At 39.8% G+C, this 12,371-nt stretch overlaps 2 protein-coding genes across 2 annotated transcripts in view; one reads left to right on the forward strand and one right to left on the reverse strand.

Moving 5' to 3' along the window:
• Positions 1-66: 66 nt before the first annotated feature.
• LOC147061998 (mitogen-activated protein kinase 12) lies at positions 67-7,382 on the reverse strand. The gene is made up of 12 exons (XM_085919595.1): positions 7,087-7,382; positions 5,626-5,755; positions 4,645-4,703; positions 4,306-4,417; positions 3,904-3,933; positions 3,471-3,518; positions 3,045-3,159; positions 2,890-2,961; positions 2,046-2,125; positions 1,858-1,936; positions 1,383-1,556; positions 67-1,273 (listed from the first exon to the last, which is right to left on the reverse strand). The coding sequence occupies exons 1-12, from the start codon at positions 7,218-7,220 to the stop codon at positions 1,212-1,214; spliced, it is 1,095 nt and encodes a 364-aa protein (XP_085775721.1). The 5' UTR covers positions 7,221-7,382; the 3' UTR covers positions 67-1,211.
• Positions 7,383-9,900: 2,518 nt separating this feature from the next.
• Positions 9,901-12,371, forward strand: part of plxnb1a (plexin b1a) — a 38,075-nt gene continuing 35,604 nt past the window's right edge. Inside the window, exon 1 of the mRNA XM_085913114.1 lies at positions 9,901-10,263. The gene's annotated coding sequence lies outside the window, so the exon portion shown is untranslated. The remainder of the gene's footprint in view (positions 10,264-12,371) is intronic.

A 12,371-nucleotide genomic window follows, 5' to 3' on the forward strand; every position in this document is an offset into this window, starting at 1 on the left:
ACGTTTGGTGGAGCAATTTGACAGACTCAATCCTCTGAAGTCCAAATTAGTCTTTGTCACACCTCACTTCAAGTCATTTTTAGAAGATTTTTTTTCAAACACTGATCACGTTCATGATGTCTCCATAACAAACAGATGAATGAAACACTTTTTAATCAGATATCTCACAGTGCATATGTTTTTCAAATGATCAATTGTACATTCCAAGAAAATTCTATCACTGGTGAGCAGTTTTTACCCCACGTACCCCAGTACTCATGGTCCTTGCTGGCTACCTGCCTGCCTGGTTCCCACGGGCACCACATTGGTGCCCCCTGCTGTAGTCAAATCTTTTTGACTTTTTGCCAGCTGTATCTGGCATCACCTGACAGAAACCTAAACAGTACAATTGCAAATGTACAACATTTCACAAACACAAACCAAGCCTGAGGCAAAGAAAACAATTTCACACCCAGCTATGTTATTAAAGTTCAGGACTTAATCACTTCATGAGAAAGGGAGTAGGGTGGGGTGGGGGGCGGATATGTATTGTTATAGTGGTTGCTATAGTCGTGTGTCATACTGAGAAGTAATTTCCAAGATTTTGTATTTTGTCTGTTCCCGTTCAAGCAAAGTTTGTAATATTAGCTCTGAGATTGATTCAGAATTTAATAAATAAACCAATTTGATTTGGCACAAGATATACTACCTCCATTCGTCAAAAACATAATACATGACAACACTGGTTTGTATCGTTTTTCACACTTAAGGCTTGTTTGAATTGATCTCGTGCTGCTTCCTGGTGGTCAAAAGTAATATGAATACTACCACTTCTCCCTTTGCCCAATTTGTTTTGCACTGCAAATACTACTATTAATCCAGTGGCCTGAGAATCACAATATTTGTACTGCAGGACAAATCAGTGTTAGACTGAGGCTCATATATACAGCACTTAAAATATAAATCGGTATATACAGAATAATACTAGTAGAAAATACACTAAATATAGCAATGACTAAAATACACAATAGCAACAGCAGTGACGGCTCCAGGATCTATTATCTCCCGATAATTACAGGGCTGACGAAATGAATCATTCATTATTGACTGGTTAGCACATCACATGGGTATAGTTAGTTCATAATCATTTACATTTAGCTATTGTATGTATATAGCATAAAGTCTTAAGGAGTATTAAAAATTAAATACAAGGATAGCGCCCGTGCATCTCCCTATATGGCTGTCTGACTGGGATCATCTGGGTCAAATGTCATAATCTCCATGTGGATGAGACCTGAGAGGATGAAGGGAAAAATAGCATCATTCTTGTTCAGAGTATGACTTGGGAAAACACTAAGTCGTCTCATACACTTTTAAAAGACTTTTTCAACAGCCAGACTTACTCTTCCACTCTGCAATGGTGAGCTCCAGGCTCTCAAAGGAATCATCATAAGGCTGAGAGTCAGGCTCACTCTCCGAGTCATGGTATTCCTCCAAGAACGGGTGCGAGAGTCCCTGTGTGGCTGTCAACCTTGTGTCTGGATCCAGCAGCAACATACCCTCCAGAAGCGAGACAGCTGTATTTAAAATTTTAACATTAGTAATCTATTCATGACAGTTAACTCAGAGCCCTAATGTTAGATTAACCCAAGGTATCATCTTGGAATAAACAAATACAAATGACATCTGTCTCAAAGCGGGAGATAAAATTTGAGCTTTCCCTTTCTACACACATTGTTGAGAAAAAAAAGTCACCTCATCAAAGCTTTCTACTGACCTAAAACTGTTTGCATGTGGCCAAAAAGGAGAACTACATCAAAAACATATTAATAACCATATTTAGTATTTGTAGTTTGGATTCAAAAGATATAAATCCACCTTTTTCATCCATGGATGGAAAGACCTCTTTGAAGTTTTTCTTCTTTTGCGCAGGGAGACCTTGAACATACGACTGTGCCTGGAAAACATGCGCTCGAATTCCATTTTTTCAAGTTGTTGGCATATAAAATGTCTCAGAATGTGTGCCAGATGTGGACTCTGGCATGCACGGCAGATATAAAACGCACATCTTTACTCTGCATCTTCTGCACCAAAGTTGAGTCAGGTGTTCCAGTCAAGTGGAGGATCTTTTTCAGTTGATCAAGACCTGAGCAAGATGGTTAAAAAAAAATCTCATCTAGCTGTGAGAACAAATAACACACAGATGCGTACCAGCAGGACTCAGTTGATAACACACAGATGCATACCAGCAGGACTCAGTTGAAAAGCTTTGATGCATTGTATTAATTGCAACCTTTTGGATTTAAAATTTATGACAACTGTTTATTATAGTATCATTTTGAACAAAGACTCAGAGAGTTGTCACTTTGATTTTTCACTTTTGTTCATTAACTACTAATGAATTCTAAATCAGAGTGGATTGTTTGTGTTTTATTTAGAGCTGACATTCTGTATTGCAGAGTGGCTCTTTTGCCTTTTGTCAGAAATGAACAAACGGTCTTTCTTTACAATTATAATTTTTTTCTCAGATTTTATGCAGTAAATAACACTCATACTAGTACAGTGCAAGTGATATCAGGTACTTGGTATTAGTATGGGCGAGTGCTTAAGAATTAAGTACTGGTATGGGTTTGAAAAAAAAAGTGGTATCAAACAAACCTACTTTTTATATTTACTATGATGAAAACCATTGATTATTTTCTTTAATATGACAAAAGGCGCATGTTGTCTGGGGTAAAATGCAATATGTTAATTTAAGGTTTGCAATAGAATATCGTTCTCAAACAAGACAATCACTGAATTCAAACATCCACTATGAGACCTAAGAGTTTTAGTAGTATCTACTTCGAACATTGTACAGTTAGTTTTGGGTTTGTGTCTCTTGTAATGCGTCATCCATTTTGAGGATACTGTCGTGTCCAGGAAAAAGAATCTGGCCGGTGATCATCTCAGCCAGGATACAGGCAGCTGACCAGACATCCACTGTCACATGTAGCGAGAAATATATTGCTGTGATGAAATTGACAGTGACCAAAGTGAAAAAAATGCTTGTTTCCGAAGCCTACCTGTCTGACTGTAGTGCATCCAGTTGAATATGACTTCTGGAGCTCGGTACCAGCGGGTCACCACATAACCCGTCATCTCAGTCTCTGTCTGCCTCGCAAGGCCAAAGTCCAATATCTGATGAGGTCAAACAAATAATTTGTGCTTTTCAAAAACAGTGCAAAAATATTGAGGGCCCTCTTTTTGTTCCGAATGCAAGTCTGTCTGTACGTAGCACCTCGATTAAATACAACACCATCTGTGCAAAAAAATAGACCCGCTGTTGAAAAGTCTACCACTTCGCCTACTTTTCAGTCAAAATCCCAAAGACGGTAAACGAGACAAAAATGAATGTTCACGTTTTTTGCATCAGACACACCGGCGCCAGTCTACCAAAATAGTGTCATGTTGTTGGCGATTCAGTTTTCATTCATTGTACTCAAGTGTACCTTTAGTTCACAGTTCTCGTTCACTGCCAAGTTGCCAGGTTTTAGGTCCTAAAAACAGAATCACTATTAATAAAAAACAAAAAAGAACAGCAAAGCACACAATATTGGTAAATTTAAGGGAAAAAAAGCAAATTTTGCTGACAAACCACTCTCCGGTCCATAAAGTTCAAACTAATAGCCTTATCCCTGAGTAAATACACCTACTGGGAGGGTAAATGTTATATAAAAAGCTTCATCATGTTTTATTACTCCTAAGAAATTTATATGTTACTATTTTGAGCTTTGGTGCAGGGAAGCCACTGATGGCAGTTCTACATTTGAGCAGTAGGACTACCGGGAATGACAAAGGTGTTGTTACGTAAGCAAGTTCAGATTTTTGTTTGCCAGCAAACAATATTCCACACAGTGTATGAGCCTTTTTGTCCATACTAACCCGGTGGATGATGCCAGCAGAATGAATGTACTGGGAAGAGGGAAACACAAATCAAAGAAAATTACATTAAAAAAAATACATATTTTTTTACATTCGTTTCAAACCAAAAACGAGCTGTGTGTCAAATGTATCTTTGAAATGCATAATTACTTCATACGTAACTGTAAATCGTTGATGTTTGCTTGAAAAACATGAAGCCTTCTCTATAATTACTAAATTAAGTTCAGAATATACTATGTAATACAAAAGAACTACTTCCAATAAAAAAGTGATTTTTCAGTTGTATTGAATGACAACATGACAAACTCAGCACAGTTTTGCGTTCCCGGTTGTTACACAAATGAATAAAAAATAAGAAAGTGATAAAAACCCTAAGATGTCTGTGCATCAACACCGAATCACCTTAAGTCCTCTTAGAAGCTGGTAGAACAGGTATGTGATAATGCGATCAGTCAATCTCCGCTTCTTCATGATGTGGCTCAGATCTTGCGCTACAAAGGGCATCACCATGTAACTAGAAGTTTGTAAAAGGAAGACAAAGAGCTGTGATAAGAAAACTATACTTCACAAGCAAGACAAACGGTAGACAGCCATACAAACATGTAAACACTTGCTCCTAAAAATCATGCTTGCACGGCAGGTACACACTCTCAAAGGGTCTCGGCAAGCTACAACAACTAACAGAAGAATGTTGAGGTTGGTTCCTCGCTCGCTCACTCACTCACTCACTCACTCACTCACAAGGTTTGGAATTTCTCCATGGAAGAATCAGGTGTGAAGACGTCGAGGAGACATATCACCTTTGGCGGGGAAAAAGGAACATTCTGCTTAGATGAGCAGCACATTTTCATACACATCTACTAAACATAGCATAAACACTGCAAAAAACTCAATGCTCGTTTCACCTTTCAGTTCTTATTCAGATTTATCTATCCATTCATTCTCTCAACAACTTCTCATGGTCGTGGGGAACTGATGTCGGACAAACAGACAAATGTTCACAGCCACATTGGCTCTGTCCCGGGATGGAAACTGAACCTATACTGTAAATTTACGAGACTACCACGATAACATTAGCGACTTATGCAAATTCAATTTATGCAGCGTGCAAAACAACAACAAATGATTCAAGTGAAATAACATTTTAGATTAATTGATTGCTATTTTCCTTGACCTGTGTTCCAAGGAAGAAATTTATGGCACAAAAGCCTTATTGTACTGCTTTCACACTGAGTTGGTATCAGTTCCGGTCTGTTTTTCATGGTACTCAGTGAGTTTTTTGAGTGCACTTCTTTAGGTTTTCTCGCAAAGAGGATTGAGGTCATTCTCAAAGAAAGTTTTGCTTTTGTTTGAAAACAACGACACCCAAGGACAATTATGAACCAATCTCTTCTCGTTTTTAGCCTCCTTCCCGAAATAGCCGCAAAACTGTATACATGATGAAAGCCTGCAGTCACAAGCAGAAATACCGCATGGAACATGCGGGTTCTAACAACAAACAGCACTCCCATCTTGGCCTAGAGCTTGGATGAGATTATAGGCTTTTGTTGAATGGTCAACAAAGTTAGCGTATCCTCAAAAGTAACTGGCTGAATGGAACAGATGAGAACAATTGCAATTGTTATGGATGTGCTGAAACCTAAAGCTCATCAACCAGCCTTGAGGAATGTACTCGCACTCTGTAGAACAAATGAGTGAATTATAAAAAGAAAAAGAACATACGTTTTCATGCTCTATGTGGCGAAGCAGCCTGAGTTCCCGGTAAGCTCGTTTGGTGTGGATGAGGGACTGGAAAGGACGATACAGCTTCTTGATGGCCACCTTCTCCTTGGTCCTCTGGTCTATGGCAGAACTACCACAAACACATTAGAGAGAGGACATTAGAGACTCTCAAAACCACTCAACACCTCTTTATCTTTAGCTTATGAGAGTTGTCATTGGCAAGATATGTCGCATTATTCAGACATCCCATCCATTGTTTTCCTAAAATCTTTATCCTCATGAGGGTTGCAGGTGAGATGGAGCCACAGATGACTTTGGGCGCCAGGCTGGGCACATCCTGGACTGGACAATCACAAGGCTCATAGTGCCATACAAACATACCCCCTCACATCCACAATTATGGACAACTTTCTGTCTTCATTCAAGAGCAATATTCATAATTGTGAGGATCTCGTGCTAACTACTTGACCGTTGTGCAGTCACCACAGATGCATAAAAATACATTTTACGGACAAAAGAATTATATATCAACATACTATATCCAAGATTTCTAAGTAGAAGAAATAAAAAGAAATCTACTTATTTCATAAAATGCTGTTTTAGGCTGAAGTGCTTCATTTAAACAGCCAAAACAAGGGCATACTAGAAGTACATGAAGAATTAAAACTAAAAGTTAAATGGTTCACAAACTTTGTTACAAATTGAGAAAAAAGAAAAATATATTTTTTTAAGGTCGGAAATGACACACAGAAGTAACCTCTACTAATGTGCAACACTTTATTTGGCACATATGCATTGTGGCAACTTTATTTATTTGCACGACAGGGGCAAAATATTCGTAGTATGAAGCAGTGCAGTTGCGCATGGCTGTAAACTACAAGCATATTAAAAAGCATCCTGAGTTATATTATAGTATTTTGTGCAGGTGTGGCTAGTGTAGTAGTTGTTGAGTTCATGGTACTTTGTCGGTCAGTCGTTTATTATTAGCTATATGGCATCCCTACGGGCTTAGCGTGCCGGCGGAAGAGATTCTTGCATATCAGTGGACCTGCACTGACTTGCTGGCTTGCCTGAGGCACACAATAGTGTTCCTGTTTGCAGAAGACAGATAGCTGCGGGTGCAAAAGTCTGATGAGTGGAATGCATGCTAAAAGCATATGCAGATTGTGCCTTGACCATATTCTGGGTTGAAGAGGCTTTGCCCATTTATCAACAAGGATGACGTCTATTTTATGGGTATGCAAAAGGGCTGAGATCATACTGAAACTACTTGAATGTCATAAAGTACATACCTGTGTTCTGCACCATACGTGTCCTTCAAGCTCAATCTACTTTAAGTCAACAACATGGCAAACCTCGTCAAGTGTTAAATAACAGTAATCAGCCTTATATGCATGATAAAAATGTAGAAGCTACTGTGATATGGATGATGGGCTCTCACGCATCCCGGGTTCAACTCACCAAACTGTACCGTAGGCACCAGAACCAACTGCCCGCAGCGCTGTGTATCTTTCCGGGACTTCCCATGTGGTCTTCTGGATCTCCACTCTCTGGAAGCCCGGCTTTACCGGAGAGTTTTTCGGTGGAGAGTCCATGACTCAAATGTCCACTCCGGGTAGTACACAGTGTGTGACTGGAAGCAGCCAGGTGAGAGCGTCGCAAAGGTTGGAGGGAAGAAGCCACGCCTCTCTGCTCATCCTAACCATACACCCTAGTAACATCTCCTTGTCTGGACCTTTTATGTTGCGATCCTGCACAATTTCACCTATGCACTGCAGCAAGTTAATGATGAATTTTTATTGCTTGTACTCACTACATCCATGGAAACATCCACCGTAAATGTGAGTTTATCTGAATTTATGGACCCTTTGTTGGACACATTAACCCAAAGGCCAGTAGTAAAAAAGGCACAGTTATTTTTGTGTGAGCGATGAAGTTCTGGGCTAATGACACCTGTTAATAGATTGACGTTATGTCAGTAATTTTGCACCACTACCGGAAATAACCGTATTTCACTCATAGGTCAATCTTTAATTAAAATCCATCTGTCCGTCTATCCGACCATCTGTCCATACATTCACCTGTCCCTCCGCCGTCCATCTATATGCGAAACTTTGAGCAGGCCGACCTGACCTCAAGCCACTTGATAAGAGAGCTTCACATCCTGCTGTGTGGTAGCTTTGTTATACCTCAATCAAATTGCTGAAAATAATGACATTTAATCAAAAGGACAAACCTATTGAGATGTACGTACATGCAAGCAAACAAACACGGCATGAAGTAAGTTTTGCACGGAAATCAAGTCAAGTCAACTTTATTTATATAGCCCTTAATCACAGACAAGTCTCAAAGGGCTTCACATGGGCAAAGTTGAAAAAGGTATTTTCAACATCCCCTGATCTTAACTCCCAGGAGGGCAAGGAAAAAACTCAAAACCCCAGTTGGGGAAAAGTGAGAATCCTTGAGAAGATACCACAGATGTGAGGATACCCCTTCCAGGATGACCAGGCTGCAATGGATGCAGAAAGGGCAACATTCAACACACAATACTAAACAATCCAAAGAAAAAGTAGCTGTCCATATTCAAAGTGAAGAGCTGCAGGAAGGTGCCCTCATTGTCAAATTCTCTATCAAATATCAAATCAACTTGGGACAAACCTGACATGATGACAATAACTGACAACTGTTGATTTTCAGGCGTAATAAAAATGAATAAATGAGCATTTTCACCAAACGAAAGTTAAAATTTCTGGCCAGCAGAGGGTGACCTCAAGCAAGCTTAGAAATAACAGCATTTAAGAGCCGCTGAGCTTCTAGCAATTGGGAAAATACTGGCCGAGAGGTGGCATCAATTTCCTTTTAAATAGTAATTACCTCAAATAAGAAAAACCTTTAAAACCTTTTACTTTATCTCAAATAAGAGAAAACCTTAAACCTTTTTACTTGAACGATATATTAGTCAACTAACAAAATGTACTCTACATGTACACCATTAGTATGTGTGTGTGTGTATATATATAGATAGATATATCGTTATAGTTATACAATTAAAGTTAGATACTGTATTGGCCCGAATATAATCTGAGTTTTTTTTTGCATTGAATTAAGAATGAAATAGTAGGGGGTCGTTTTATATTCAGGGTCTAGACATACCCATTTTCACTTGTGCGCAGCGGTAAAATAAAGGTTGCTGGTATCAACTGATTATGTTGCTGTGATCGTGTGCGTCTTTGACACAAAGTGAGTACATATATACATTTCATTGTTACTACTGTCCACTGTTGTGCGGTTTGTCCGATCGCAGTTTGCTTTGCGTGCGCGCCATTTGATTGACAGTTCCGGCGCTCTCATAATAAACTGAGTATGTTGCTGTGATTGTGTGTGTCTTTGACGCAAAGTGAGTACATACATTTTATTGTTACTACTGTCCACTGTTGTTCCTTTTGTCCGATCGCGGTTTGCTTCGTGTGCGCGCCGTTTGATTGACAGCTCCAGCGCGCTCCTTTAAGATTGCCTCGCATCTTACGAGTGACCGTTACGCAGCGGCACGGCGACTAACGGTCGCCAGCAAATGTATTTTGTTGTCTCGATCGATGACTTATGTTTGATGTGTTGCCGAGAGTATTTCATTTATGGTTATTTATTTTTATTTTTTGTCAATAATTCTGTAAAGCAATCAAAAGTGAACCACGTCTTCCCTCCTGTGTTCTGAGCGACACCCAGGGGCAAAAAAAGCATAATCACCCGAGCCAACCCCTTATACAGTCCTCAGGCTTGCCAACAATAGCGGTAGCAGTTTGCATTATTTTATTGCAATGTTTTTCCTTATTCAGATTTGTTTTAAAACTACAGTTAGGCTTCACTTTGATGGTTAATGCAGTTATTGCAATTTTGTTGTTTTATCACAGTAGATTGGTTTATTTACATTTCAAAAACCAGAAGCCATTCATTTACAAGTGTGATTGTATTTTAGTGTCCATATTTAAATGTTCAGATATTAAGATATGATAGTCAGTTTTTGCATGATTTCAATGAGGCAAAATAACATGCTTTTTCTCTCGAATATATTGTCCTAATCCTTTGTTTCAGATGTAATTATTTTCTGTAGTAAAATTAAATTTGGTTTTCAAAAAGTCTTTTTTCAAACTTGAGTCTTGAAAAAGAGGGGGTCGTTTTAGAATCCGGGGCGTCTTATATTCGGGCCAATACGGTATATTGTTGGCCCATTGAAATAGTCTATGTCTGGCGTTTTATTTTGGGAGCACGGTGTGTAGTTTCCTGTCTCTCCCTATCATACAACGCGTGATTTCACTTTGCTCCAAATGCTGCATTCAACTCACCGAGGCTGGAAAGGACAGTCGCGCAGTACAGCAATCTGCAGGAGGAAAACACTTTGCTTTGATTGATGAGTATACACGTGCAACATACTTTTCGGACACTAGTTGTTTTACACAGTTTTGCAAGCAATTAGACTTAAATAGTAATTAAAAAAAAATTGAGGGGACGATTGAGGCATATAGAACCCAGAAAGAGCTGCAAAGCTTGTTGCGGTGGATCTACTTTGCCGCTTGCGTGAGGAGTGAGCCGCTCATCGCAACATCCTGGACAGCCGAGTGACTTTCTTGGCCCAAATTTCAAGTAAGTTCACCGAGTACTTTTGTTTGAAAGATTGTGTTTAATTTATAAAGAAAGCAGTAACTTTTAGTATTGATCATTTTCCCAACTCTTGCATCAATACTTTTTGTGTGTGTGTGCGTGTGGTTTTCTAGCCCGGCTTGCCATACTTGTCTGACACTTTTAGTCAGGTTTATTTTGATTTTGGGGGGAGTTTACGTTTTCAGACAGATCCCTCAAAATACGTCACTGTTACTGCATCTTTCGCCGTCTGATGAGCTTAGGCATCTTGTGCACCCACCCGCAGCTCCACATCCCTGGAAGGAGTCCCGCCTTTGTCAGCTGACAAAGGAATGCGCCAGGCGCGTGCACCAAATGCCGAATGCCTTATGCCTTGTTCACCTGCTATCACCGTCTGCTACATTTGCACATGTGCAAAACTGCTCCGTTGACGCCTCAGTTGCACACCCAGAAATCATAGTTTACACTTGTTGACGTTGACGTGCTGGTTAATACAGCACGGCCAGTACTTGTTTGTGCGTCTTTTTACTCTTGTAATCTGGAGAGTGCCTCTTGGATTCATCATGTGTCCTGGAAAAGGCTGCTTAAATACTGCTGGAAATTGCATTAGTATCATGTTATTTTTGGAAAAAAAAAAAAAAAAAAAAAAAACCTTCAAACATGAGGTCAAGCAAGAAGAAGCTGCGAAGCTCTGTGTTTGTTGACAATTTTTTTTTTCAGTTAATCGAAAATGCATGCTTTTGGAATGTTGGAGGAAGTTGGAGAAAACTATTTGAAGCACAGGGAGCACATACAAACTCCACAAAGACCTGGAACCTCCTGACTGTGAGGCAGCACCTGTCCGTACCTTTAACAAAAGAATTGAAATTGTCATCCCAAATTATTTTCTTCATTATCAAAGGTTGCGAGATTTATTTATCCAAACTACCACTAAGCATGATGGCTCCCTTCTTGATTCTTAGTGTAAAACAAAAAGAACAAAATAAAATGACTTGTAGGCAGCAGGGCAGCCAATTGTTAAAAATATAAGTATCAACATGTATATTTTCAGAAAAAAAACCCCAGCTGATCGTGACAATGCACCTGGGTCTTGTGTATTTGAGGCTAACATTTTGATTCAACTGCCAACTTCAGAGGAGTTGAGGACGAAACAGCTTCAATTTATTTTGGGAGAATTTTGGTATTTCAGAAGCAGAATTGAATTTTCGTTCATGGCGGACCCTGGGCTATCCTATTGTGTTGCCGTAACCACCTCAGAGTGTACAGTAGCTGACCACAATTTGGCAGAAGGCCTGTTGAATTTCCACAGAGCCATTACAATGAAGACACATGGTGGCCACAAGACCAAGGCCCAAACCAACAAATAAAGCAAAACAAGCAAGGATGTAAAAGCAGTGCATTTTGCAGCACCACCCTAATTCGTTGTTGCCTCACATGCAGTCAAGAACAGTAATCCAGGTTTTTTGAGCAGGCCCAAAAATTCCCTTTACAACCTTTGAAAATATTCTCATTCTGACATATGCCAACCCTGGCGTCTCCTCAGTCTGCCCTTTCCTTTGCTCCCTCGTGCTCAGGGTGTTTCCAGCTTCCAGACATTCTTGGATAGCTGGCCATCTGCTAACCGAGGGTCGCTTCCCAAAGCGCTATATCACATTACCCACTCTTGACTTATTTAAAGGATATGAATGAAACTGCATGTTTGCGTGACTTTTGTGTGAATTGGATTCAGTCCACGTCTGTCACATTTACCATTTCAGCTGCTTTAACGGCAATGAGATTTTCACCAGAATATGACAATTGGCTCCTCCTCCCTCTCTAAAGAGCTTTTCACATTATTCCACTGTGCAGTTGTCAATAGGTGGCATGCAGGAAGTGCTTTGGTTACCATCTGGACCTCCAACCCCTTACACACATGCAGCAGTAGGTTGAAAGGCACTTAAACTGGCAGCTGGTCACTGAAAAGTGATGCTCCGCAGCTGAAACGACCATCTTCTAGGCCTTTCTATGAATCATAAAAATAAGACTGAAAGTCTGAACACAGCAGTCAACTGGCTCTTATAATTTATAGTTACCAAATCAGACTGGCAGCCTTTGAGCAGCACCAGGACAAT

Source organism: Syngnathus leptorhynchus, chromosome 1, assembly GCF_054491065.1.
Source record: "Syngnathus leptorhynchus isolate UIUO chromosome 1, UIUO_Slep, whole genome shotgun sequence".
NCBI classification, from domain to species: Eukaryota; Metazoa; Chordata; class Actinopteri; order Syngnathiformes; family Syngnathidae; genus Syngnathus; species Syngnathus leptorhynchus.